Here is a 27,592-nt window from a genome sequence, read left to right on the forward strand (position 1 = left end):
CTCCTCCCTCTCTGCCTGCTTGTGATCTCTGTCAAATAAATAAATGAAAAATCTTAAAAAAAAAAAAATAAACCAATAATGACTTCCAGAGTTCAACCAGGTATGTAGACTTAGAGTGACCTAAATCTTTTTCTAGCTAGAAAAAAATTTCTCTTTATATTTCCTTCTGAAAAGTTGAACTTGAAATTTCACATAGACTCTATAAATAGGCCTGTGCTGTATTTTTCTTTTATAAGTCACAACTTAGACCATTTAGGTTGAATTCAGTTCAGTTACCTTTGTGGCACTGATTTAAATAAAAGTACTCAGTAACTGTTATCTATTATTACATTTGTTGTTATTCTTGTCATTATGAAGTGTGTATGGTTGCAGGGAACCCCTGGAGGTTTTGGGTTAGCAGCAGTGATATAAATAAATATTTTTAAAAAATAAATGGGGACGTCTGGGTGGCTCAGTCAGTTGAGCGTCTGACTCTTGATTTTGGTTCAGGTCGTGATCTCAGGGTCGTGAGACTGAGCCCCGTGTCAGGCTTTGTGCTCAGTGGGGAGTCTTCTTGGGGTTCTCTCTCTGCCCTCCCCCCGTTTGCGTGCACTCTCTCTAAAATAAATAAATAAATAAATCTTTAAAAAGGATAAATGTTGGGGCGCCTGGTGGCTCAGTTGGTTAAGCAGCCAACTCTTGGTTTTGACTCAGGTCATGATCTCAGAGCCCTGCATCAGGCTCCACGCTCAGTTGGGAATCTGCTTGAGCCTCTCTCTCCCTCTGCCCCTCCCCGCTGTGTTCTCTCTCTAAAATAATTTAATTAAATAAAATCCTTTTATTTATTTGACACAGAGAGAGAGAGAGAGAGAGAGAAATCACAAGTAGGCAGGCAGAGAGAGAGGAGGAAGCAGGCTCCCCACTGAGCAGAGAGCCTGATGTGGGGCTCAATCCCAGAACCCTGAGATCATGACCTGAGCTAAAGGCAGAGGCTTAACCCACTGTGCCACCCAGGTGCCCCTAAATAAAATCTTTAAAAACGCTAAGTGTTAAAACAGCTACAGAATGTTTAGGAGGACAGAGGGACTACAGACTGGTGGAAGAGAGCTCACCACTTCTTACGTGATCCCAGATGTACAATGAAGACTATGATCCCAAGCTGCCTTCTCTGATCCTGAACTTCACAATGTTTTCCTGTATTATTTCCCTTTCGGTAGTTTTTGAAGTCTAGGATTCAAAGAAATCACTTGACCTGGTGTTTAAGACATGTGTTCTTTATCCAGAGGACGAGACGTAGACATTTGTACTTTTAATAAATTTGCTAGGTAAACATGATGCTTGCCAAAGTGCGAGAATCACACTAGAGAAAGAATACTCTTTCTCTAATATCCTTTCTCACTTTCCTAGACAAAAATCTTATTTTCAGGGTTATTGTCCAATTCGTGGATTACAAATCCATAACTGAGAGCTGTCTGTGCCAGTCACGTTTCATTGACATCACTGAAAGTTTAATGATCGTACTTATAGTATAGAAATTTCCTTCCAGGGACGCCTGGGTGGCTCAGTGGGTTAAGGCCTCTGCCTTCGGCTCAGGTCACGATCCCAGGGTTCTGGGATCAAGCCCCATGTTGGGCTCTCTGCTCAACGGGGAGACTGTTTCCCTTCCTCACTCTCTGCCTGCCTCCCTGCCTACTTGTGATCTCTGTCAAATAAATAAACAAAATCCTTGGGCGCCTGGGTGGCTCAGTGGGTTAAGCCGCTGTCTTCAGCTCAGGTCATGATCTCAGGGTTCTGGGATCAAGTCCCGCATCAGGCTCTCTGCTCAGCAGGGAGCCTGCTTCCCTCTCTCTCTCTCTCTGCCTGCCTCTGTCTACTGTGATCTCTCTCTGTCAAATAAATAAATAAAATCTTTAAAAAAAAATAAAAAATAAACAAAATCCTTTTTAAAAATTAAAAAAAAAAAGAAAAGAAATTTCCTTCCTTCCACGAGTGCCTGGTTGGTGCAGTGGAACGTGCAACTCTTGGTTTCAGCTCAGGTCGTGATCTCAAGCTCATGATCTCAGAGTCATGGAGTCGAGCCCCATTTTGGGCTCCATGCTGAGTGCAGAATCAACCTGGGATTTCCTCTCCCTCTGTTTCTACCCGCTGTGCTCTCTGCTCTTTCTTGTTCTAAAAATAAATAAATCTCTAAAAAAATTTATCTTTCTTCCAAAGTAGTAAATCAAATAAGAGTTTTTTTGTTCTTTCATTTTTCACACTCGGAGCCTAGAATATTTATGAACATTACTCATCCCAACATAAAACAATGGAACAACTTTGGGAGCCTGGGTGGCTCAGTGGGTTAAAGCCTCTGCCTTCGGCTCAGGTCATGATCCTGGGGTCCTGGGATAGAGCCCTGCATTGTGCTCTCTGCTCAGTAGGGAGCCTGCTTCCCCCTCTCTCTCCCTCTACCTGCTTCTCTGCCTACTTGTGATCTCTGTCTGTCAAATAAAATCTTTAAACAAACAAACAAACAAACAAAAACAATGCAACAACTTTTAAGCTATGAGCGTAAATATTCCTGTTTCAGAGAGAATTAGGAATATAAAAGCTGTATACAGAGCATAAGGAAAATCAGAAGACATTTCAGCACCAAGCAAAAAATGCCTTTTGCTGGTCAATACACAAAACTTAGTCTTTATCTGATAATTCTTACTTGAGAAAAAGCTTATGAACATTTAATTTTTTTAAGATTTTATTTATTTGACAGAGATAGCACAAGCAGGCAGAGCAACAGGCAGAGGGAGAGGGGGAAGCAGGCTCCCCGCTGGGCAGGGAACCCGTTGTGGGGCTTGATCCCAGGATCCTGGAATCATGACCTAAGCCGAAGGCAGACACTCAACTGATTAAGCCACCCAGACACCCCACGTATGAACATTTTATTTTTTTTTTAAAGATTTTTACTTATTTGACAGAGATCACAAGTAGGCAGAGAGGCAGGCAGAGAGAGAGAGGAGGAAGCAGGCTCCCTGCTGAGCAGAGAGCCCGATTCGGGGCTCAATCCCAGGACACTGGGATCATGACCTGAGCCGAAGGCAGAGGCTTCAACCGCTGAGCCACCCAGGCGCCCCTTATGAACATTTTAGATCTGAAAAAACCTTTAGTGATTTTTTTTTTAAAAGAGTTTGTTTATTGGGGCACCTGGGTGGCTCAGTGGGTTAAGGCCTCTGCCTTCGGCTCGGGTCATGATCTCAGGGTCCTGGGATTGAGCCCCACATGGGGCTCTCTGCTCGGCGGGGAGCCTGCTTCCTCCTCTCTCTCTCTGCCTGCTTGTGATTTCTGTCAAATAAATAAATAAAATCTTTAAAACAAAAAAAATAGTTTATTTATTTGACAGAGAGAAATCACAAATAGAGAGGCAGGCAGAGAGAGAGAGAGAGAGAGGGAAGCAGGCTCCCTGGTGAGCAGAGAGCCAGACGCGGGACTCGATCCCAAGACCCCGAGATCATGACCTGAGCCGAAGGCAGGGGCTTAACCCACTGAGCCACCCAGGCGCCCAACGGTTAGTGATTTCTAACCCAGTATCAGAAAATTCGAGCTGGAATCAAGCTCTACGAAGATAATTCCCATATGTACAGAACAGACAGTATTCAACACGAGATAGCTCATAAGGTAGAAAACCTCTCTAAATGCAATGAATATTGACAGGCCTTTAACTGTCATTCACCCCTTATCAAATGACAGGATATTTAGGCTAAGTATAGAGCTTCTAACTATACGCAATGTGGGAAGAATTTTAGTTATTGCTCAAGCCATATTAAACATCAGAGAATTCATACTGAAGAATTCACACTCTATGAACCTAATTAAGTCTTTTAGATACCATTAAGATTTCATTACACATCAGAGACTTCTAGGCCAAGATCCAACTTTACCCAAAATAAACCGAGAGAACAGGTCCCACTCCCACTGTGAAGTGTGATTAACTAGATACGGGGGTATTAACTAAATCGCCTACTTAAATGAGAGAGGCACTTGGCATGAGCACTGGGTGTTGGATGTGAATGATCAGGCACGAGATTCTACACCTGAAACTAATGTTACGTTGTATGTAAACCAGCTGTTATTTGAATAAAAACGTGAAAAAAAATTGCGTACTTGAAAAAAGCCTTCTCTTTTAAAACACACTCAACAGTTTGATCCAATTCACTCAGGAAATCTACTACTTCATCAAGAAATTAGTACCAAAGTAAGTCGGGTGTAAAGTGACTACACACTTAAGTGTCCGTCTTATTTTATTTATTTATGTGAGAGAGAGCGAGAGGGAGCACGAGAGTGGCGTGAGGGGCAGAGGGAGAAGCCGTCTCCCCACCGAGCAGGGAGTCCCACGTGGGGCTACATCTGGGGACTCCGGGATCAGGACCTGAGCCAAAGGAGATGCTTAACCTACTGAGCCGCCCCGGCGCCCGGAAACTGTCATTTAAGTCAAACCAGGAGCAAACTGCGTCCAGGTGTGGACTCGTCCCAAAGACGGAGCCACAAAGAACAATATTAAGGATAAGCAGGCTGCGGAACATCAGGTTTTCCAGGCAGCAGCGTCCATCAGCCATCAAAACTGGAACTGGAGCGGGCCTGGCGTGAACCTCACCCTACAGCCCGCGGCACAGGCGACCTTGCTCTGCGGGTCTGGGGAAGCCGCCGGCCACCTTGCGCAGTCTGAGCTCCCGGGCATCTGCCGAGAATCCACCGGCCAGCGCGGTTCTCGGGTTCTGCAATGACGGGGCCTTCGACCACCACCAGCAGCTGGACGAGCCCGAGTTGTCCGTGGGTAACCACAGCGGCCGCGGCCAGGAGCCCGCAGGGCAGGCCGCGGCGAGCCCGGGAAGCAGTGTCTGGAGAAGGTGTACCCGGAGCGGAGGACCGCAGGCGCGTGCGTCGGAGCGACCTCCCGGGAGGGGTTCCTCCCCGTTGGATAAAAACTGCTAGCAAGAGTTTATATTTTGTTTTTTTTTTTTTTTAAAGATTTTATTTATTTATTTGACAGAGAGAGATCACAAGCAGGCAGAGAGGCAGGCAGAGAGAGAGGAGGAAGCAGGCTCCCTGCTGAGCAGAGAGCCCGATGCGGGACTCGATCCCAGGACTCCGAGATCATGACCTGAGCCGAAGGCAGCGGCTTAACCCACTGAGCCACCCAGGCGCCCTATATTTTGTTTTTAAAAACTGGCTCATCGCGTTGTTTTCTGCTATTCGGTCCCCCAACTTCTGCTTTAAGACTCATGATTTTCTCCTCTTTCCACAATGACACGTTCTCCCCAAATGCCTCACTTCGTTTATTTTCATTCCGTCTGTCAGTGCTGTTGGTTGGATGTTCCAAAACTTACCGAAACCATTCGCACATGACTTCGACCCAGCATGGAGAATGGGCCAGACACAGAGCTTCCCCCTGCAGACCCACCTACACTCACTCGCACGCACGATCCCGGCTGCGCACCCCGCGTGCCCGGGAGCCCCGACGCAGGAAGCCCCGGGCCGCACGGAGAGCCTGACACCCGGAAACCGCCGACCTGCCGTCCGAAGAGGCCCGCCGCAGAGCCCTCTGGGAGATGTAGTTCGGGAGAGCCCTTCCGCCGTCGGCCGCGTGAATCCCGCCGCGCGGGCCTGAGCCGAAGGGTGTGTGCGGTGGGGGCGGGGCGGGGCGGGGCGGCTGCGGGGCTGGTGTGGCCTCGGTGTCCGTGCGGGCCCCGCGGTAACCCCGGAGCACGCGCCAACTGGCTCCGGAGCCGGGTGCGAGGAGGACCGGGGGTAGGTGGGGGGGACGGTCCCGCGGCGCAGGCGCCGGTTCCCTGCTGGGCGGGGCGGGGCGTGGGGGCGGCGCGGTCTGGGGACGGCGTTTAGGGGGCTGGGGGTGCGTAGGGACGGGGCGAGTGTAGGGGGCCGTTTGCGGCCGCTGTGATGAGTACACCGAGGGAGGTCTGGAGCAGGGGGCACCGAAGGGCCCAAACATTGGGGTGTGTGTGGTAAGTCAGTGTGGGCTGGGGCCAGTGGTTGTGAAGCCGGCGGAGGGCGTTAAGTGGTGGGGGAGGCCTCTGGGGTGACTCTGTTGGGAGGCGCTGTGGACGGAGGCCTAGACTGGAGGGGTTGGCCGGGATGGGGGCGCGGGAGCCTCCAGGGGCTGCGCTCCAGACTGGGGGAGAGGGTGTGTGCCGTCGGGTGCGTGCGGCTTGAGGGCGGCTTTGCGGGAAGAACAGGGTGCTTGAGGTGCCTTTGCGTTGACAAGTGGTAAGGCCTTTGTGGGGGGCCTGCTTTGGAGGTGTTTAGAGGGCTCAGGGTTGGTGGACCGAGGATTTCGTTGCCTGGAAGGCATGTTGGTTCCTGACAGTGTTGGATTTCACCTGAGCTCTGGGCTTCTGGAGCGCAGGAAGGTTGAGAAGTCTCCCCCCGCCCCCGTGTGTTCCAGGGAAGAGAGCGCTGCAGAGGACCCTGTAACACATGCCCCCTTGTTGGCTTATGACAAGGCCAGATACCAGTCCTCCAAACTCGTCCTGTGCCTCATCAGCGGCCAGCGGACTGGAGTGCCAGCTGATCAGTCAGGACAGAACCCGTGGGCTTGACAACCGTTCTGGGTGCACACTGCTGGGTGGCCTGTTGGGGGTTGTGAGTGAGCAGACAGTGGTGTAGGAGTTGGAGGTACCAGCCTATCGGTGTTTATATAGAGCTGGTGGCCCTTTCGGGTGATGATTAGGAGGACTGTAGGGGTGTTAGTGAATGGTGGGTGAACATGGGGTAGATTAGAAAATAGGGTATCATGGAAGTGAATGGTTGGGGTGGTGTATGATTAAGCATTGGGAATCCCTTGAATGTAGTGATGGGGGCTAGCAAGGCTGAGGGGCTCTGTGAGAACAGTGACTGGGGCACTTTCAGGGTGAGTGGATGGGCAACTGTAGGAAGGAGGACCTGGGATTCTGTGTTTAGGATTTCACTGACTCCACTTTTAGTCAAGATTATTGGGTGGGAATGTGGGGGGGTCCAGTGATGGGTTTCGTGGCATCAGTGTTGAGAAACTTGTGGGAATTGGTGATGAGGGGCTGACCTTGGCTGGTGCTTGGGGCTGAGTGAGGAAGAGCCTAGAATGATCAGGAATGGAGGGTCCTGTGGATATCTGATTGGGGTTGAGGCTGTGGCGACACTTTGGATTTCATTGATGGATGACTCCTGTGTCACTTGGGGGTTGATGATGGGGGTTTTGCTAGAGGAGTCACTGGGGATGTGCATGTGTAAGTGAAGGTCCTAGAGGGACCGCCTGTAAAGTCAGCAGTCAGTCCTGGTGGGATGAGGGGCAAGTGGGGTGAGTGACAGTGGGGCTTGTGGCACTCGGTGGTTGTGAGGTCTGAAGACTTGGGAGGGCTTTTAGTGGTCCGTGAAGGAGGGGCTGGAGAATTCTCAGGTGATCAGTGTGGGTAAGTGGGAGCCTCCGAGGGCTTAAGTTCTGTCCGTGGGCTGGGAGGGAGGGTGTCCAGTCATTCTGTGGGGGCTTATGTGTGATTGAGGCCCTCCTTGGTGATAGGACCTGTGTGATTGTATTTGTGGGTTTGGGGGGGTCCTGGTGAGTTTTGGTCGCACACTGGCTCAGGCAACACTTCCACATAGTGACTTCTGTGAATAACATATTCTTTTTTGTTCTTTGTTTCTTCTCACCCCGCACGTCACATTGTTGATGTGTGACTGCTTCTTTTCCTGGAATATTTCCTTGTTTAAGTGTTCTCGGTGACCCCACTGGCCGTACGGTCCTTCCCCCTTGCTGGCTGGCTCAGTCCCCGTGCCCTCCTCCATCCCGGAAGCATCGTAGCTGCGTCTGGCTCCAGCCCTCTGCGTGTAGTGCGCCGTGATGCGCCTGGTCTTCCCCCAGCCTTCCGCTTCCTTCGCATGGTCTGCACGGGGCAGGCGCTTTGCTGACTGAGCTGCGGAGGGTTCTCGAGCATGTGGTGTTGGGGGCAGCCTTGTCTCATCTCTTTCTAGCCCTCAGCCCAACTTGGGGTGGGTCGTAACTGCCTTGAAGGGGCTGGTTTTCCAGCTGTGCTCTGGTCAGCTGCCCTGGGGCAGAACCCGGCAGTTGGCTAACCTCCAGGCATAATTTTCATTTGCGGCTAACTTTTCTCTATATCCACTGGGACATTGGAGACCCCCTCCCCGTGCGTGAACAAAACAGTGCCTTTGGACAAAGAGCTCTTGCTGTTCATCTTCTACAGGGGCTATACACTCTCTTTGTTCAGCTTATTTTCTGGAAAGGTGCCCACTGCCCTGTCCACCACGTTCAGTCTTCCTCGCTAGCCTGTCAGCTCACGGACACCGTGCTCAGCGGCCGTTCCTGGACCCCAGGTACAGACTACCAGTACTGGACGAATCTCCATGGGCAGGATCGCTAGGAGACGTGGAATTTGTCCCTCTTGTCCCCAAGTTGGGTGCTATGATGTTTGGACATTTCTTTTCAGATATGTTGTTGGGAAGGAAATAACATCTCAGTGCGATTTCACGTCTCTGAAGTGCTGGCTCTCGTCTCCTCTCTGCTGCATGTAAGTGACGTGGTCCATGAGCAGTGAAGGAATTCACAGTGTAAGTATGTGTATGCGTCAAGATGTCGTATTTATTTATTTATTTTTAAAGATTTTATTTTATTTATTAGTTAGAGTGAGAGAGAGAGAGAGCACAGGGAGGCAGAGTGGCAGGCAGAGGCAGAGGGAGAAGCAGGCTCCCCGCGGAGCAAGGGACTCGATCCCAGGACACTGGGATCATGACCTGAGCCGAGGGTAGCGGCTTAACCGGCTGAGCCACCCAGGCATCCCGTATTTTTGGTTTATTATACTTAGCTGAAACCTTGGTTTTATTTTTTCCAATAATTCTGCCTAAGGTATCGTTACGTAGCTTGCAGTCTCTTAAAACGTTCTCAGAATAGCAGTTGTACTCGGTTCTTTGGCCTCTTGGGGAGATAATGAAAATCCAAATCAGCCAACCCAAAAGTCTCTTCACAAAAGTGGAAGAAAAACAAAAACAGTTTTATTGTTGCGTAAAAATTAAACCTGGAACAAGACTGCCCTGAGCTCTGCAGGCAGCGCACTGAAGAGATCACAGAGACAGGGAGAATCTCACTGTTCTCTGTAGCCAGGCCAGCACACCTGTTATGCACACGTTCTCAAGGTAAAGGATAATTTGTTACACGCAGTTCATACTGCATTTTCCCAGTACTTGAGGTGGCCACTGTGTTAGCCTTTTGCCTTTGTCCAAAGGAAAAATCGCCTTCTCATATCTTTGTGATAAGAGGTAGTTTTACACCCCGGGGGGGGGGGGGGGGCAGGTGCCAAAGTCAGGCACTTGGATAGGGTCCTGTCCTTCGTGAGATTGGGAAATAGGCTCCGATCCTCCTGGATGACATCAAAGAGATAGCTCCCAGGTCCTTAGGAAAGACATACTGGGTGGTAAGCTAGACAAGGCCTATTAGCTTTAGATAAGATTTACACACTTTTCCAAGTGGCAGAGAAAGAATGTACAATTACGGGTTTTCTGAAGTACTTTTTTGAATAGAAGTCACGGGAGTCTCCCTTTCTTGCATGAGAGAGAATTACCTTTTTTTCTTTTCTTTTCTTTTTTTTTTTAAGATTTTATTTATTTATTTGACAGAGAGATTGAGAGAGAGCACAAGCAGGCAGAGCAGAAGGCTGAGGGAGAGGGAGAAGCAGACTCCCCGCCCAGCAGGGAACCCAATGCAGGACTCGATCCCATGACCCTGGGGTCATGACCTGAGCCAAAGGCAGAGGCTTAACCCACTGAGCCACCCGGGTGCCGCAAATAAACAAAGAAAATCTTAAAAAAGAAATAGCTTTAGGGGTGCCTCCCAGAAAATACTGCTGCACAATGAGTGAGCGGGGGGTCTGTTTGTGGAGAGCATCTTGGTGTGCTAATCCTTCTCTACCCACGTCCGGCTGCACCGGGGGGGGGGGGGGGGGGGGGGGGGGGGGGCTAGTGCTTGGAATCTGGCGCTCGCGGGTGGGCGCCGGAGGCTGCAGAGTGTAGGCTGGTGCAGACCCGGCCTGATGCAGCCTTGCCGGGAGCTCCTCTCGCATCTGATTCTTACCCTGCAGCCCTGTCCAAGTTGTTTGATTTCCCAGTAAGAGAGAACCCAGATTAATGACATCATCTAAGATAAAAATCCCACTGCATCTCCAGGCCATGACTGAGGAGCAAGAGAACTCATGTGAAATAAGGAGGAGGAGGCTTCGGGACTAGGGGTGTCCTCTCGGTTTACAGACATTTGACCGGAGGCCTCTCCAGAGCAGCGGGACAGAGAGGAGTCGCAGAACGGAGCCGATTTTCCAAGCCGCAGAAAATGTTCAAGTCCCAGGTGAGTTCTTTGTTCTCCAACAGTCTTCTTCCATAGGCGTGACAAGGCTTATAGGAAAGCTCTTAAATACATTTAAACCATGATCAGAAACATAAGCTTGGGAATGACAGTGTCAGAGAACAAGGTGGATTATGGAATCATACAAAGTCTTCAGTGGAAGCACGGATCTGTAGGAAACGAGGTACTTTGTTGCCAGAGGTGAGCCACAGGCTGTCCTCAGACAGTCCCGGAGTGCAGACGGGAAGGGAAGCACGGGTAGTGCTGGTATGTGCTTTCCTCGGACAAAAGGCGGACTAGCTACTCAGTAGAAGCCGGCGTTTGCAGATGATGCCTTACACTGAAGACGTCTGGCGCGTTGTTCATGTGGATGATAAGTGGACAAAGTCTTGAACAGTTGCCCTGGGAGGCATAAACCCTGTGGTCGATGAGCTTCCCAGTGCTGTTCCTTACAGAGTTCCTCAGTGTGAACAAAGGGCTTGAATCTGAAGTAAAATTCAGAACTCAGCGTTCGATACAGGACCGAACCAGTGGGCCTGGACCACCCGTCTTACCTATGTTCTAGCGCTAGGAAAGAAACCCAAGTCACCTGGCAGAACTGATCATTACAAATAACCTTCAAATGGCCCCATAAATATTCACTCAGCTGTAATTTTGATACTTTTTAGGTAGAAGTGTTTTTGCTTCTTTTGGTAAAAGCTGGGCATAGGGGTATCTATCTTTAGGTCTTTTTACTTTTTTTTTTTTTTTTTTTTTTAATTTATTTGAGAGAGAGAGCATGAGTGAGGAGAAGGTCAGAGGGAGAAGCAGACTCCCCATGGAGCTGGGAGCCCGACGCGGGACTCGATCCCGGGACTCTGGGATCATGACCTGAGCCGAAGGCAGTCGTCCAACCAACTGAGCCACCCAGGCGTCCCGGTCTTTTTACTTTTTGACTTAATAGAGTGTCATGATGGTTGGGGCACACACATCAGCGTGATCCCAGAGGACACATGGTTCTCCTGGAAACAGAAGTTATAGAGGGGACCCCCAGCAGGGCCTGCTTTAGTCCAAGTTAGGTTAACACGGCCCCCAGTGTGGGTGCTTCTGCCCTGCGGTTTTTAGTCCGTCTGGGTAATGTGGTTTTAGAGGGACTGCTGGGAGCATTTCCTTCCAAATCACTTTGTCCACGACCGCAGGTCATCAGTCCACACTTCGTTAGATGTGGGCGGCATCTGGGCAAGTTTGGCCTGCGGAGCGCAGGAGCGCGGTCTGTCCTCACCATCTCCCGGTCACGTCTTTGTTGGTTCAGCCATCGGTCTACTCGAGAGTCTCCGAAAGGCAGCCCTGAGAGTTGTTTCTTTTGGTTTTTGTTCTCTCCAGTAGGAGGAGAAAGCTTTCAGGAGCAAGTCCAAAAAGCAAAGGCCGTCCGTGACCTTCTCCAGCACCATGCTTCCCTGGGTGCTTAAGATTTTATTTATTTGACAGAGAGATCACAAGTAGGCGGAGAGGCAGGCAGAGAGAGGAAGGGAAGCAGGCTCCCCGCTGAGCAGAGAGCCTGTTGTGGGGCTTGATCCCAGGACCCTGAGATCATGACCTGAGCCGAAGGCAGAGGCTTTAACCCACTGAGCCACCCAGGCGTCCTGGTGCTGGGTTTATTTTGCTTTTGTTTTTCTGTTGTTAGTATCAGCGTGTCCCATTTAGTAATCAAAACGTTTAAAAGTTCATCTGTTTTCATCTAGACCCTTTGTCTGGAAAGATTAGATGCAAGAAGAACAAATATTACGTAACTTAACCAGAAAGATGCATCACGTTTAAGAATTGGCTGGCTGGGGCACCTGGGGGGCCTCTTAAAAAATCTTAAAATCTTAAAAAATCTTAAAAAAATCTTAAAAATCTTTAAAAAAAATCTTACCTTAATAAATCTTAAAAAAAAAATCAAGCTTATTAGGAGCAGAACTTACTCATGTCATCCTGCAGGAGGGTTCCTTTAACTGCCAGTCTGGGGCTCGCCTCGGGCACAAGCTAGACCCCACGAGGGAGGTTCAATCTTTCGTATATTCACTGTCATGGCCCTGGCTGTGGCCGCTGCTGTCTGGGCTTGGGGGCGAAGGCTGGCCAGGGTATACATGGGCGGTAAGTCAGCACCAACAGCACATTCAGTAGTGAGGACCCAAATACTAGTCCCCACTGATGGTGCCACATCGGTGTGGGAGGGCAGCTTCCCCTGGAAGGCCGGTCAGGTAAAGCCTTTGGTTTGCCTGTGGTTGGGCCTGAAAAGTCTCAGCATTTAGCCAGGAGCCAGACTCCTCCTGAGTTTCCAAACGTGTGTAAATTCATGTCATCAGCATCACAGTCAGGACTTGGAACAGGTCCAGGTCTCCAGAGACATTCCCCGAGTCTCGCCTTCATGTGTCCCTTCGAGTTGTTGATTCGTATCTTTGGGTAAATACCCAGTTAGTGGTGATTGCTGGGTAGTAGGGTAGTTCTATTTTCAACTTTCTGAGGAACCTCCACACTGGTTTCCAGAGTGGCCGCACCAGCTTGCATTCCCACCAGCAGTGTAGGAGGCTCCCTTTTCTCCCGTCCTCGTCAACACCTGTCATTCCTGACTTGTTCATCTTAGCCATGCTGACTGGTGTGAGGTGGGATCTCACTGCGGCTCTGATTTGTATTTCCCTGATGATGAGGGATATCGAGATACTCTCATGAGTCTGTTGGCCATGTTGTGTTTGAAGAAATGTCTGTTCATGTCTTCTGCTCACTTTTAAAAATTAGATTATGTGTTTTCTGGGTGGTGTGTCAGCTCTTTGTAGATTTGAGACACTGAGCCTTTGTCAGCTCTGTCACTCGCAAACCTCTCCCATTCCCTGGGTTGTCTTTTAGTTTGGGTGATTGTCTCCTTCGCTTTGCAGAAGCTTTTTATTTTTATGACGTCCTAATAGTTTATTTTTGCTTATATTTCCATCCAAGAAATGCCCACTTTTTAGAAAGATTTTATTTATTTATTTATTTATTTATTAATTTGAGAGAGAGAATGAGAGTGAGTGAGCATGAGAGGGGAAGGTCAGAGGGAGAAGCAGACCCTCTGCCGAGCAGGAGGCCCGATGCGGGACTCAGTCCCGGGACTCCAGGACCACGACCTGAGCCGAAGGCAGTCGCCCAACCAACTGAGCCACCCACGTGCCCTAGAAATGTCCATTTTTAAATTGTATTTTTTTGTTGTTGTTGAGTGTCAAGAATTCTTTATTCTGGATACAGATGTTCTGTCAGCTCAGTGATTTTCAAATATTTTCTCGTAGTCTGTGCCTTTTTTTTTCTTAAAGTGTCTTTCACATAGAAAAATGATTTTGAAAAAGCCCATTTCATTGATTTTTTTTTAAAAGAGTTTATTTATTTATTTGACAGACAGAGATCACAACTAGGCAGAGTGGCAGGCAGAGAGAGAGGAGGAAGCAGGCTCCCCGCTGAGCAGAGAGCCCAATGTGGGGCTTGATCCCAGGACCCTGACACCATGACCTGAGCCGAAGGCAAAGGCTTTAACCCACTGAGCCACCCAGGCGCCCCTGATTTTTTTTTTTAAGTTGACCATGTGTTCAGTGTTGTACCTAAAAATTTACTGGCAAATCCGGCATCGTGCAGGTTTTTTCCAGAGCTTTATACTTTTATGTTTTCCCTTTAGACCTGTGATCCATTTTGAATTAATTTTTATAAAAGCTGTGAGGTCTGTGTTGAGGTTTATTCTTTTGCTTATGGGTATGCCATTGTTCTAGCATCGTTTTTCAAAAACACTCTTTGTGGAACCCTTTTGTCACAATTAGTTGAGCGTACTTGGGGGGTATAATTGTAAGCTGTCTGTTCTGTTCGCTTGTCTGTGTACTTATCGCTTGCCTAACAGTAGGTTGTCCTGACTGTTGTGGCTTTATAGGAGGTCGTGAGGTCAAGTAGGGGGAGTCCCACAACGTTCTTTGTCCACACTGGTTTCACCTTGTAGCTCCTTTGCCTTTTGTCCCAAAACCCTCTGCATACTTGTTTTATGGCCTCTGTAACACCTTCTTTCCTGGCCCGAAAAGACTGGAAAGTTTTAAAGATTTTATTTTTATTTATTTATTTGACAGAGAGAGAACACAAGTAGAGAGGCAGGCAGAGAGAGAGAGAGAGAGAGGAGGAAGCAGGCTTCCCGCCGAGCAGAGAGCCCGATGTGGGACTCGATCCCAGGACCCTGAGATCATGACCTGAGCCGAAGGCAGCGGCTTAACCCACTGAGCCACCCAGGCGCCCCAAGACTGGAAAGTTTTAAAAGCGTGCTTTTTATTCTACCCGTCTCCATATTTTGGCACTGTTTGCGGTTCAGGGAGCTCCAGCTGCTCCCTGTATGTGTTCCAGAAGATATGGGGAGGACCAGCTAGTTGTTAGCACGTGGGTGGGGACGCGGAGGGAGGAGCGTGTTGGAGATGGGGATGTTGTCAACATTGGTGTTGGCAGTAGCCGTAAAACAGGACTGTCACTTAGCAGGTGGGCATCAAGTGTGCTGGAGGTCTGATGCTGCATGGGACTTGGCTAAGAATTGTCCCCACATACCAGTGGCACCTTCTTTGGGAAGCACTGTGCTTATTTAAACACAACGTATTCCAATTTCTTTTTTCTTTTTTTTTTTTTTTAAAGATTTTTATTTATTTATTTTTCAGAGAGAGGAAGCACTATAGGGGGAGGGGCAGGCAGAGAGAGAAGCAGGCTCCCCACTGAGCAAGGAGCCCCATGCGGCATTTGATCCTACAACCCTGGGATCATGACCTGAGCCCAAGGTAGACACTCAACTCACTGAGCCACCCCCGCGTCCCAGAGAGAGTGAGAACACAGGCAAGGGGAGCGGCAGGCAGAGAGAGAAGCAGGCTCCACGCCGAGCAAGGGGCCTTGATGCGGGCGTCCCCTATCCAGTTTCTTAATGGATCGGTGTGTGGGTAGATGAGTGAATTCAAAATGAAAAATGGCTTGATGACATTATTGTTTCTCTCAAAGTATAACGCAAGGTTAGGATATCATATGCGTTACCAATTGCTGTGTAACAGTCACCCAAACCTCAGTGGCTAATAGCACAATGTCTCCCACAGCTTCTCTGGGTTAGAAGTCTGCCAGCCGGGGCACCTGGGTGGCTCAGTGGGTTGAAGCCTCTGCCTTCGGCTCAGGTCGTGATCCCAGGGTCCTGGGATCAAGCCCCGCATCAGGCTTTCTGCTCAGCGGGGGCCTGCTTCCCCCTCTCTCTCTGCCTGCTGCTCTGCCTGGTTGTGATCTCTGTCTGTCAAATAAATAAATAAAATCTTTAAAAAAAAAAAAAGAATTCTGCCAGCCTAGCGTACATCTGGTTCCCTTACAGGGTGCAGTAGGGCAGTGAGCCCCTTCCAGGCTCAGTCACGTGGGAGTTGGTAGCCTTGGTGCCTTGCCACAGGCAGCTGGAACCTCCCACCCTGAGAGAGAGCAAGTCAGGGCTCCCCAGAGGGAGTGAGTCAGTAAGGGCAGCACCTGTTCTGGAGGGGAGCGGGACACCAAATGGGACACGAGGAGTTCGAGATGGGCGGGGCTGCCTCCCTCTCTGGAGAAGGCCTGTGTCCCACCAGGAGCCCCTCTGCGGATCTAACCGTGATGACGTTTTCCAGATCTCGTTTGAGGATGTGGCTGTGGACTTCACCTCGGAGGAGTGGCAGCTCCTTAACCCTACTCAAAAGAGCTTGTACAGAGACGTGATGTTGGAGAACTACAGCAATCTGGTTTTCTTGGGTAAGCGTGTTTGTGTGTAAACCGTGTGTATCCAGTAACTGGGGGGGCTCTCAGGTTTACTGACTTGGGGGTTAAGTTTCCGATGTCAAAGATTCTGATTTCTGTGCCCACCTGACAGATTTTGGGCCACTCGCTTTGTCTTATAGCCTCCATAGTAAATCTCCTGTCAGCCCGAGGAGTCGGGTCCAAGTTGTCCGTGTTTCCAACTGACAGGTTATCAAATTATCAGACCTGATGCGGTTTTCAAGCCAGAGCCGGAAGAGCCGTGGGTCGTAGAAGCAGCCCCGCGTCGGACCTCGGCAGGTGAGGGGCACCCGGGTGCGTGGCGTCCGGTGCCGCTGCATCACGGCTTTCTGACGAGAGCTGGTGTATGATGTTTTGAAGAGTTATTTGGAAATGTTATTTGTAACAACTGTTTGAAGTTCCTGCGTCTTTCGAGTTGGCTCGGGCTGGGGACCTGAGTGCTTCCTGCGTTTTAACGAGCGCTCCGGCCCGAACTGCACGGCGGGCTGTGTCCTCCTGCGTGGTGGCACGTTCCCCCCGCCCCACCGCATGAGCCGGTGGCCGGCATGTGGGACCTTGCTTTCCGGGACAAGGGTCCTCCTTCAGCCTCCTCGGCTCCCTTCCTCCTCTCCTGCACCCCCACTCCGCAGGGTGGGCCCTCTGCCTCCTCCTCAGGGCTCCTCACGTCCTGTCCCAGGGCGCCCGCCGAGTCCTCTGTTAGTGTTCTTTCCTGCCTCCGTTTGTCAGATTTCTGTCTTGAACCCAAAGGGAGTAGAAGGGGAATCCGTGCATATCGAGCAAAACCCGAGCACCGGGAGCCTGGTGGGGAGGCCCCGCTTGCTCCCTCGTCCGCGCAGGCGGCTCCCGGGCGCGTTGCGGTGCCTCGATGTCCCTCTTCCCCAGGCTCCTCAGTGACCCGCCAAGAGTCTGCTGGGCTTAACCCCGTGGGCTGGGTTGACGTTTTCACGACATTTCTGTGGAAGAACCTCATGGTATGGCAACGTCTTATCCATTCTTCTTTGTTTTCGATTCCTGTGCCCAGAAGTCAGGGCTGCCTCCCTTAGAACTAATGTCTTCACATGTTTCATCCATTTTTCTCCGCACATGAGCCCGTGGTTATCATACCCTTACCACGGAGACCCGGTGCCACTGCTCAGTCGGAGCCCTCTCTCCCCCCGGCGAGAGCGACTCCCGGCCTCTCGGAGATCTCTGGCCACCAGTGTTGTATTCGAGGAGCCCTGGCCCTGGTCGGGGGTTACCTGGAATTTTTCACCAGTTTTTAACCATTAGGTCGTAACAATTTTCCCCCCACATATTAAGATGGCAGGTGACTCGCTCTTCTCTTCTCCCCGTAGCACTTACGGTGTGTGATTATTAAATGTCTCATTAGTGGAGTGTTGTGGGGCCGGGTAAGGCGGGGCTTTTCTTCTTTATATCCGTTAGTGCAACGGTCTTCACCTCCCAGTGTCTCGGCTCACCCTAGGAAATACTTCACATGACTGAGGTCTAGGTACTGTTCACAGGGATGATTCGGTCCGGGTATGTGCACCTTAGAAAATACTGTCTGCGAAGGTAGACGTTTGTGTTCACGTATTAGTTTGGCATGACCGCTGTCCTGTGGGACGAAAGGAACCGAGTGAAAGGGTCATGAAGCAGCCTTGCGGGAGCAGGGGTTTTAACGCAGAAGGAAATGGAGAACTATTTATTCTGTCACTTAGTATTTGAACAGAAAGTGTTTCTATTAAAATGCAGTGTTTTGTTTTGTTTTGTTTTAGATTTTATTTATTTGTCAGAGAGAGAGGGAGAGAGAGCAAGCACAGGCAGACAGAGTGGTAGGCAGAGGCAGAGGGAGAAGCAGGCTCCCCCACGAGCAAGGAGCCCGATGTGGGACTCGATCCCAGGACGCTGGGATCATGACCTGAGCCGAAGGCAGCTGCTTAACCAACTGAGCCACCCAGGCGTCCCTAAAATGCAGAGTTCTTTATGAAGATTCATGATACAGGAAGGAAGCGCGTTAGAAGCATAGTTGTGAGTGCACAGTGTTCTCCGTGCCCTGAGACCTCAGTCCCTGCATGTGCTGGGGTACGTCACTGAAATACAGACTCCTCCCTGCCCTCAGGTCTGCATTTTAGTGGGGGACACAGAAGTAAGGTGATCGCCTGTTTGATAAGTGCTAGAAAGGAAATAAACAGGATATCTTACGCTCCCTTGAAATGATGTTTACATTTGAATGAGCCCCGTTGAAAGCTGGGAAGAGCCAAAAAGGAGGAGCGGCCGAGCTCTAGGGGTGCCTGGGGGGCTCCATTGTTAAGCCTCTGCCTTCAGCTCGGGTCATGATCTCACGGTCCTGGGATCGAGCCCTGCAATGGGCTCTTTGCTCGGCGGGAAGCCTGCTTCTCCCTCTCCCACTCTGCCAGTTTGTGTTTCCTCTCACTGTTTCTCTCTCTGTCAAATAAATAAAATCTTTAAAAAAAAAAAAGGGAGCAGCCATTGCTCAGGTCTGGAGGCAGAAGAGGCCTTTGGGATCAGAGGGATGCGAAGGAGCTCAGTGTGGCTGAGCAGCGGCAAGCGACGGTGCGCGAGAGGAAGGCGGAGCAGTTGGAAGAGACCAGCGCGTGTTTGCGCATTTGAGCCATGGTAAAAGCTTGCATTTATCAGAGGGTTTTGGGGTTTTGTTTTTTTTTAAAGATTTTATTCATTTGACAGAGAGAGAAAGATCACAGTTGGCAGAGAGGCAGGCAGAGAGGGAGGGAGAAGCACGCTCTCCGCCGAGCAGAGCCTGATGTGGGGCTCCATCCGAGGACCCTGAGATCATGACCTGAGCCCAAGGCAGAGGCTTAACCCACTGAGCCACCCAGGCGCCCTTTAAAGGGTTTTTTTTTAAGCAAGGGGGTAAAAAGCCTGATCACATTTTCTAAAGCTCACTGGCTCTCTGGAAACTAGAATTGAGGGGGAGCAAGGCTGGAAGAAGGAATATTAGTTTGAAAACTAAAGTGAAATGCAGGCAGTGTGGACCAGAGTGGGACAGAAAGAAGTGGGTTCACCCGTGCCTGGCCCTGAGTAATACCTGTAAGCGACACACTCGCTTTCCAGAATGACAAGATTTTTGTTTCCTTTCCTTTTTCTCTTTTATTTTTTGGAGAGAGAGCAGGGGTGGGGTGCAGAGGAGAGGAAGAGAGAGGGAGAAACGGAATCCCAAGCAGACTCCCTGCTGAGCACAGAGCCTGACACAGGGTCAGCTCCCAGGACCCTGAGATCATACTCTGAGCTGGAACCAAGAGTCGGACGTTCAACTGACTGAGTCCCCCAGTGCACCAAGATTTTGTAATTCTTTTTTTTTTTTTTTTAAGATTTTATTCATTTATTTGACAGAGAAATCGCAAGTAGGCAGAGAGGCAGGCAGAGAGAGAAGGAGAAGCAGTTTCCCCACTGAGCAGAGAGCCCGATGCGGGGCTTGATCCCAAGACCCTGAGATCATGACCTGAACCGAAGGCAGAGGCTTAACACGCTGAGCCACCCAGGCGCCCCAAGATTTTTAAATTCTTAAATATTTTTTGATACAGTTGAACTACTTGAATATTATTTTATGTTATTTATTTACTTGTATGTATATTAATTTTTATTTCTCGTTTTGATTTTAATTTAAAATTTTCATTTCTTTACTCAGATTTCATGAAACCATTTTTTATACACTTCAGGGGGACTTCACACTTAAACGTCTACATATGACTCTTGCTTTTATTTTTATTTTTATTTTTTTAAAGATTTTATTTATTTATTTGACAGACAGGTCACAAGTAGGCAGAGAGGCAGGCAGAGAGAGAGAGGAGGAAGCAGGCTCCCTGCTAAGCAGAGAGCCCAATGCGGGGCTCGATCCCAGGATCCTGGGATCATGACCTGAGCTGAAGGCAGAGGCTTTAACCCACTGAGCCACGCAGGCGCCTCTGACTCTTGCTTTTATTTATTTATTTTATTTTTATATTTTATTTATTTATTTGACAGAGATCACAAGTAGGCAGAGAGGCAGGCAGAGAGAGAGGAGGAAGCAGTCTCCCTGCTGAGCAGAGAGCCCGATGCAGGGCTCGATCCCAGGACCCTGGGATCATGACCAGAGCCGAAAGCAGAGGCTTTAACCCACTGAGCCACCCAGGCGCCCTGACTCTTGCTTTTAATCTCCAAACTTTCTCTCAGTCTTTTTCATCTCAATGAATAGTATTAATATCTCTACTCACTTAAGCTCCAGACACTGAGTCCTTTTATTCTCTATATCAGCAGCTCTAGTTGGTCCTTTTTCTGAAATTCTGATATGTCTGAGAATTAGGTAAGTCTCCACCCCACACGCGCGCACACACACACACAAAATCATGCAGAAAAGAAGTATTTGCCTTATATTTGAGTTCTTGCCAAATCTTTTGACTTGCAGGGTACCTCCTGGGAATATTGGCTCACAATTACTAGTAAAGATTATTGTAAGGTAAACAGACTTTCACTTTAAAATAGCCGATAAATGACCATGTTGTGGAAACCACAAACAGTTGTACTTACTGGGTCCTGAAGAGTCTGTTCTAATGTGTTATGCACAGGCTTCTTGTGGTTTGGAATGATTTGCACAGGTAGGATTACATATAGATTCATTATAGATTACAGATTGAGTTAAAAAAAAAAAAATAAAACTGGCTAGCAAGAAGGAGCCTTTATGGGGAAGTCAGTGATAGCTGTGTTTCGGGAGACAGCCTTGAACTAGAATGTTCTTCAGCTGTGACAATCATACAGGAACCTACTGTTTCTTGTCTTTCGAATGACAGCTCGATAGCCTGTATTTGCTCTGTATTCAGTATTTCTGCCTTCGTAGCACTCAGCAGTGTGTGCCAGCCCTTTTCTGTGTGCGGCTGTTCCTAGCGTTTGCTGCACCTGGAGGCCCCTGGCACGGGCGTGCTTACCCATGCTCTTCCCTCGTCTTCCCTCTGGACGTACAGCAGATAATCACATTAGTGATTAATAGTCTCTCCAGTGTTTGAGTATAAATTGCTCATGGTCACTGCTCCTTGAGTGGATTTCATCTTTTCTCATTTAAAAATTCATGTTTCTAAGCACTTGTAACTTTTAAATGTTTTCATTTCTGTTTAAACATTTTTTTTGGCTTTTATTTAAATTCCAGTTAATTAACATATGGTGTCTGTCAGAATTTCTAAAGTCCAGTAAGTAGATATTATATTTGGGAGGGTTTTTGTGTTTTGTTTTGTTTTAATTGGGATCCTAGGCTCATTTCAGTTTTATTCAATGAGTATAATCATTGGGAGATTTACACAGTATGATTCATTTGTTTCCTTTTTAGAAGAAGTCTGGCTAGATAACAGTCTCAAAATGTGGCACCAGGATAATCAAGACAAGCTTAGAAGTGTGGAGAGAGGCCATGAATATGATGTTTTTAGGAAAATATTTCATTCAAGCATTAACTTTGTTCATTTAGCAATGAGACCCCATAAACATGGCTCAGGTGAAAAAAGTATGAAACATCCTTTTGAGTTTCTTATTCCAAAAAATAACCGTGGAAGAAAGAAACCTGATGAGCTCAATAAGAAATATTTATTGTATATCAAAGCTGATAGAACCCATGGTGGAGAGCCATACTGTGATTGCAGTAAATGTAGGAAGGCTAGCAGGACAGGGTCATGGCCCCGTGCAAACCGCAGAACACACACAGGAGTCCACTTGTGCGTGGACTGTGGCAACGTTTTCAGTAAGAAGTCACAGCTCATCGTCCACCAGCGGACGCACACAGGAGAGAAGCCCTACGGCTGCAGCGATTGCGGGAAAGCCTTCTCCCAGAAGTCCTTGCTCACTATTCATCAGAGGACGCATTCAGGAGAAAAACCATACGGGTGTGGAGAATGCCAGAAAGCTTTCAGTAGGAAGTCCCTGCTCATTTTACACCAGAGGACGCACACGGGAGAGAAGCCTTACGGCTGCAGCGACTGCGGGAAGGCCTTCAGCAGGAAGTCGCAGCTCAAGAGACATCAGAGAACCCACATGGTGGAGAAGCCCTATGGCTGCAGCGACTGCGGGAAGGCCTTCTCCCAGAAGTTAAAGCTCATTACCCACCAGAGAACTCACACCGGGGAGAAGCCCTATAACTGCAGTGATTGTGGGAAAGCCTTCTTCTGGAAGTCACAGCTGATTACACATCAGAGGACTCACACAGGGAAGAAACCGTATGCCTGTACCGAGTGCACAAAAGCCTTCAGCAGAAACTCACTGCTCATCAGGCATCAGAGGATCCACACGGGGGAGAAGCCCTACGAGTGTGGCGAGTGTGGCGAAGCCTTCATCAGAAAACCGCAGCTCATCAAGCACCAACTGACGCACACGGGAGAGAAGAACTATCAGTGCGGTGACTGTGAGGAGGCGTTCTTTAAGAAGTCAGAGCTACTCCGCCATCAGAAGACTCACTTGGGGGAGAAACCCTATGGATGTGTCGAATGTGGAAAAACCTTCTTTGGGAAGTCCCAGCTCCTAACACATCAGAGAACTCACACTGGCGAGAAGCCGTATGAATGCGGTGAGTGCGGGAAGGCCTTCACCCAGAAGTCCAGCCTGATTTCACACCAGAGGACACACACAGGGGAGAAGCCCTATGAGTGCACAGAGTGTGGGAAGACCTTCAGTGAGAAGTCAAGCCTCATTCATCACCAGAGAACCCATACTGGAGAGAAACCCTTCGAATGTAGTGAGTGTAGGAAAGCTTTTGCCTGGAAGCCACAGCTTCTTAGGCATCAGAGAATTCATACAGGGGAAAAACCTTATGAATGCAGTGAATGTGGGAAAGCCTTTGTTCAGAAAGTGCAGCTCATTAAGCATCAGAGAAATCACACAGGAGAGAAAACCTACGGGTGCAGTGAGTGTGCAAAAGCCTTCTTTGAGAAGGCACAGCTTGTTATCCATCAGAGAATTCACACAGGGGAGAGACCCTATCAATGTGGTGAATGTGGGAAGTCTTTCACTAGAAAGTCTCACCTTATGAGGCATCAGCGAATTCACACGGGAGACAAATACGCTGGGTGCGGTGAGTGTGGGACCGCCTTCAGCAGGAAGTCACAGCTCATGCTTCACCAGAGGACTCACGTACTCTAGAAACAGCGTTATGCCGTGAACATGGGAAATCTGGCGTCTGATGTCGCCTTTTGACGTGTCCAAGGACACACACACAGGAGCAACCCCGTCAGTGCCCTGGGAAGGCAGGTCTCACCCAATTCAGAGAGGGAATTTGTTTAAGTAGACAGTGTAAGGGAGCCTTCTCCCAGAACACACAGCTTATCACCCACTGATGACTTAACGTGGAAGTCTTAGCAGTATCGTGTAGCAGACCTTGTAGTCAGAAGTGACAGCTCGTTGTTAGAGGGCCTACACTCGAGGGGAAACTGAACTGCTGTAAAAACCAAGCGAGAGGTTTCATCAAGAAAGGATAACTCACAGTACACTAGAGGGTATATACACAAAGGAAATGCTGAATCGCCTGAGCTGGAGATTTCCGTGTGGAGGAGAGGGCCTAAAGGGAAGAATTTTGATAAGTGTGATCCTATTGAAAGAATCCTGTAACGTTGTGTTTGTTGTCTATAAGTTATTATGGAAATGGTTATTTTAAAATGGTAGATGTGTTTTCAGTATGAAAACTTCTGCTTTCTGCTGTGTTGTACGGCAGGAACCAGACTGACTCCCCTGCCTTCAGCAGCTAGAGACTGTACCATGTATGTGAAAGAGTGGGTGAGAGGCCTCTGGCAAGCAGGTGTCTGTGCTCCCCGGCAGAAGGCGACTGGGTGAGGTGCGCTCCCAGGCTGCCGTTCGGGGGAGGGAACACACGCGGTCTTGTCGAAGAGAGCTGCTGACTTAGCCTTTGGAGAGGCCACAGTAGCTAGAATTTATAGGGAGAGGAGAGGAGAGAGCTTTCTAGAGAGAGGGCTGCAGAAACCTACAAGGAGTTCCCTTGAGTCTTTTGGCTTAGCGCTGATTGGCATGTGTGTGAAAGGAAAAGTGGTGCTGGAAAGCAGGAGGCTGAACAGGTCCCAGAAATCAGTGCCAGGCTGGGAGTAAAGTTCCCGCCAGCTAGAGTGGAAACAACTTTGAACACGTGGGGCATCAGGTCGGATTCCCAGAAGACTATGATCTTGTGAAGGAACTAACTCTAGATTCAGAGCTGCTCTGGACCCACGATGTCTGGCATCCAGAAACTTCCTGACGCGCGAAGAAACATGAGAATATGACTTGTAGCCAGGACAAAAATGAGCCCGTAGAAGAGACATAGAAGAGACTGAAGCAGTTGGCATTGGATAAGGGTGTTTGACTAGCTTTTATGAATATAGAGGAAGACATGAACGTGACAAGACCTGAAGTGGAAGGTGTATTTTCAAAACCCCAAGTGGAACTTCTCAGGATGAAAACAGTGGTAATCTGAAAATTAAAAACAAAAAACAAAAAACCACACCAATAACCAAAAAACCCAACTCTGGATGGAATTAAGAACAGATGAGACACAGAAGAAGAAAAATCGATGAATTTAAGTAAGAATAAAAAAAACTAACTGTCCAACTGATGTACAGAGGTAAAAAGCCTGGGAGAAAAGAGAGGAGGGGTCCATTGTAGTGGGAGCGGGGTCCTAGCAGGAGAGGAGGGGCTGGGGAAGAGAAGTAACAAGGGAGCTGAGTAAGTGACAGCTGAAATTGTTACCCATGGGATGAAAAGTGTCACTGCACATATTCAAGGAGTTCAAAGAACCCCAAACAAGACACACAAAAAACCCTGCTAACGGACATCATAGTCAGATGGAAGAAGAACAGTTACAAAGCACCTCGGGAGAGACGGGGCGCGCTCACAGAACAGAGTACGACGGCTCGTGGGCAGAGGCTGCTCGGGCTGCGGGGCAATGGAGTGAGTGACGACTTTGGATTACTGAGGGAAAAATAAAGCCCCCGCACCCTGGTATTTGTCTGTTACCCATCAAGAAGACCTCTCAAAAATGAAAGCAAAAAAAAGAGGCTTTTTCAGGAGAACAAAATTAGAGAATTTATTAGCTGTAGGCTTTCCTCCAGGAAAATTTAAGTAAGTCTGGGGGCCGCAGGAAAGGAATGCTGGCTGGAAATGTGGATCTACAGGGAGAAACGAAGAGTTCTGGGAGTGCTGAATACGTGGTAAATATAATAGATTTTTTTCTCATTTTAAAATGTTTTAAAAGGGTAATCCATTGTTTAAAGCCAAATAGTGACAGTGTGTTGTGGGTTATGATCTATTTAGAAGTATATGACAAAAACAACACTTTGGATGAACCCTCCAAAGTAGTTGAATTGACTACATCCTCCGAGTCTGAAGCCTGCTTCCCCAGGGCTCAGGGTGACTCAGATCCGTAGCAGCTGCGCACGAGTGGCCCGTGTGATGGACCGGCATGTGTGCCGGCGCTTCCCCGCCCTCCTCTCTCTGCTCTGCACCCCAGGGGCTGTCCCTCTAGGGTTCCTACTGAAGTGTGAACGCGGGAGATGCTAGATCGCCCGTGGGAGGAGAGAGGCTGGACCATTCATTCTCCCCACTGCCTCCCTTTCCTGGACCTTGGTTTTGGCAGAGTCTGTTGCTGTATGGCCCGGCTCCTGTGGGGCGGCCCTCCTTTGGGGTTGTAGGCTCTCCCTTCTCTGCTCCCACCTCCCTCTCCTTGTCCTTCACGTGCCTCACCATCCCTGGCGGGCATCCTTACTTCTGAACTCGTTATCTGTAAATAGTCGCTCAGTTAAATGGGCTTGAGTTAAAATTTGGAGTGCACCAGTTGTTTTCTGTGCCGTGTTAAGGTTGAGCACTTAACAGCATTTTGAGTGCCAGTTACTGGTGCGTGTGCCTCACAGGGCACAGACTGACATCTGTCAAGATTCCCCACACGAAATGTCAGTGTTTTCTCTCTCTTTTTTTAAACCATTCTACAGAAATTATAACAAGTAACAAAGTGTTTTGTGTTTTGTGTTTTGTTTTGCTGCAAATGTCCATGGCTGCACGGATTGTCATCTGCTACGTGTCCAATGGTCTTGCACTTAGTACTAACCCTTCTTCAGCATTAGAAGCCAAAACACTTATGAAGTCTTATAGCTACCTCTGGATTAGCCAAGCAATTTACAGAAACACATTGGCGTTTATGTTCAATATGTATGGACAAGAAAAAAGGATAACCAGGTCCTGAGTGAGGTGGAAAGGAATGGTGCCTCACAGATCCCAGTATCTCCTTTAGAAACACTGCTGGGCATATCCTCATTCCATATTCTGCTGCTTCTCTGTATAATTAATGTAATCTGTAACCCATGGACAAGATTTCCATGCCAGTAAGAATTGCCACAGAGGGTCTCTAAAGGCTCCACACCAGGGCCCATCACCAGCACGACAGTCTGGGGAAGTCAGAGTCAGGTTGAAGTGGGCTGCCTTCGAGCCTGGACGCGGCAGCCCCGTCCGTTGTCACTTGTCAGATACCTCTTAGGAAGTTCACCTTTCTTCACCCTCTCTCACCTGGCCCTCTTCTCTTGGTACCTGGGCGGCTTTTGAAGGGAAATAATTGCCCTCAGGCTACACAGCTGCATTTTCTCTCCGGGTGCGCTTGCGTTTCGGTGTGCATTTTGAACTTTTCATGCAGGTCTTCCGTTTTGTGTAACCCTGAAAGACGCCATTCACAATGTAGCCTGTGCCAATAAACTTGTGTATTTCTCTGGTCCTGTCGTTAAGGAATTCTCTAGCCAATGAAATCAATGTTTCAAGGTGTGGACATGTTTCGAACATAGCACTGTGACAGTTACCCGTAACGGCTTCTCTGTAACAGGACTGTGTACTCTCTGAGTGATAGCAAAATGGTTTCCACCAGCACAGCTCTCCCCGGGCCCCCTGTATTTGTCACTTAGTGAAGGGAAAGGCCACGCTCACTCTCATCTTAGAAGACTTGATCTCGTGATGTGTGTTTGCAGCTGAGAAGCAGGCCGTGTAACATCTCATGACCAGCTCACAGCATGACAGGTAACTAAGTTACATGGTCCTGCATGTGTGAATCTGGTGATGCTGTCCGGTCATTGTTTATTTCCTTCATGGGGTCTGGGCAGTTGAGATGAGCTGTTGCTCCTTGTAGCCAGGCAGACTTGACATCTCATCGTAGACATTGTTACTTTGAGAACACGAAGATGAAGTAAACAAGGGACCACCAACTGTATTGAATACCGAAATCACTATGCTTAGGTATTTTACAACACCTACGTAATCAGAAATGCCCAGCAAGGAGAGTGTAGCTACAGAAGCAGTCACTGGTAAGGTGAAAGGAGAATGCAAACAAAGTAACATTTGTAGTTTGAGGTTCTCATTTAAAGCCTTGCTTTCATTCCTGTCATTAAAATTTATTAACACATCAAGCTCAACTTCACGAGAAGATGGGGAAGCAGATTAACTGCTAGTGTATGGAAGAGAGTGGTCATGTTAATGGGA

At 48.7% G+C, this 27,592-nt stretch overlaps 1 protein-coding gene across 15 annotated transcripts; it reads left to right on the forward strand.

The window, feature by feature from the left end:
- The first annotated feature begins 5,586 nt into the window (after nucleotides 1-5,586).
- Nucleotides 5,587-26,835, forward strand: ZNF605 (zinc finger protein 605). 15 transcript variants are annotated; one of them, XM_047698568.1, is made up of 7 exons: nucleotides 5,587-5,628; nucleotides 8,205-8,334; nucleotides 8,448-8,568; nucleotides 10,177-10,351; nucleotides 15,982-16,102; nucleotides 16,316-16,405; nucleotides 21,441-26,835. In XM_047698568.1, exons 4-7 carry the CDS (start codon nucleotides 10,337-10,339, stop codon nucleotides 23,234-23,236), a joined length of 2,022 nt encoding a protein of 673 aa, XP_047554524.1. In that variant the 5' UTR covers nucleotides 5,587-5,628; nucleotides 8,205-8,334; nucleotides 8,448-8,568; nucleotides 10,177-10,336; the 3' UTR covers nucleotides 23,237-26,835. The 15 variants fall into 15 exon arrangements, with proteins under 15 accessions (XP_047554524.1, XP_047554528.1, XP_047554518.1 ...); XM_047698562.1 differs by lacking the exon at nucleotides 5,587-5,628 and adding an exon at nucleotides 5,646-5,760; XM_047698561.1 differs by lacking the exon at nucleotides 5,587-5,628 and adding an exon at nucleotides 5,652-5,760 and having other exon boundaries at nucleotides 6,416-8,334.
- The last annotated feature ends 757 nt before the right edge of the window (nucleotides 26,836-27,592 follow it).

Source organism: Lutra lutra, chromosome 12 (genome assembly GCF_902655055.1).
Source record: "Lutra lutra chromosome 12, mLutLut1.2, whole genome shotgun sequence".
NCBI classification, from domain to species: domain Eukaryota; kingdom Metazoa; phylum Chordata; class Mammalia; order Carnivora; family Mustelidae; genus Lutra; species Lutra lutra.

Coding starts and splice junctions, on each gene's coding strand:
- ZNF605 (XM_047698568.1), top strand. Junction 16,103..16,315: donor CAGCAATCTGGTTTTCTTGG/GTAAGCGTGTTT, acceptor TCCAACTGACAG/GTTATCAAATTATCAGACCT. Junction 16,406..21,440: donor CCCGCGTCGGACCTCGGCAG/GTGAGGGGCACC, acceptor TTTCCTTTTTAG/AAGAAGTCTGGCTAGATAAC.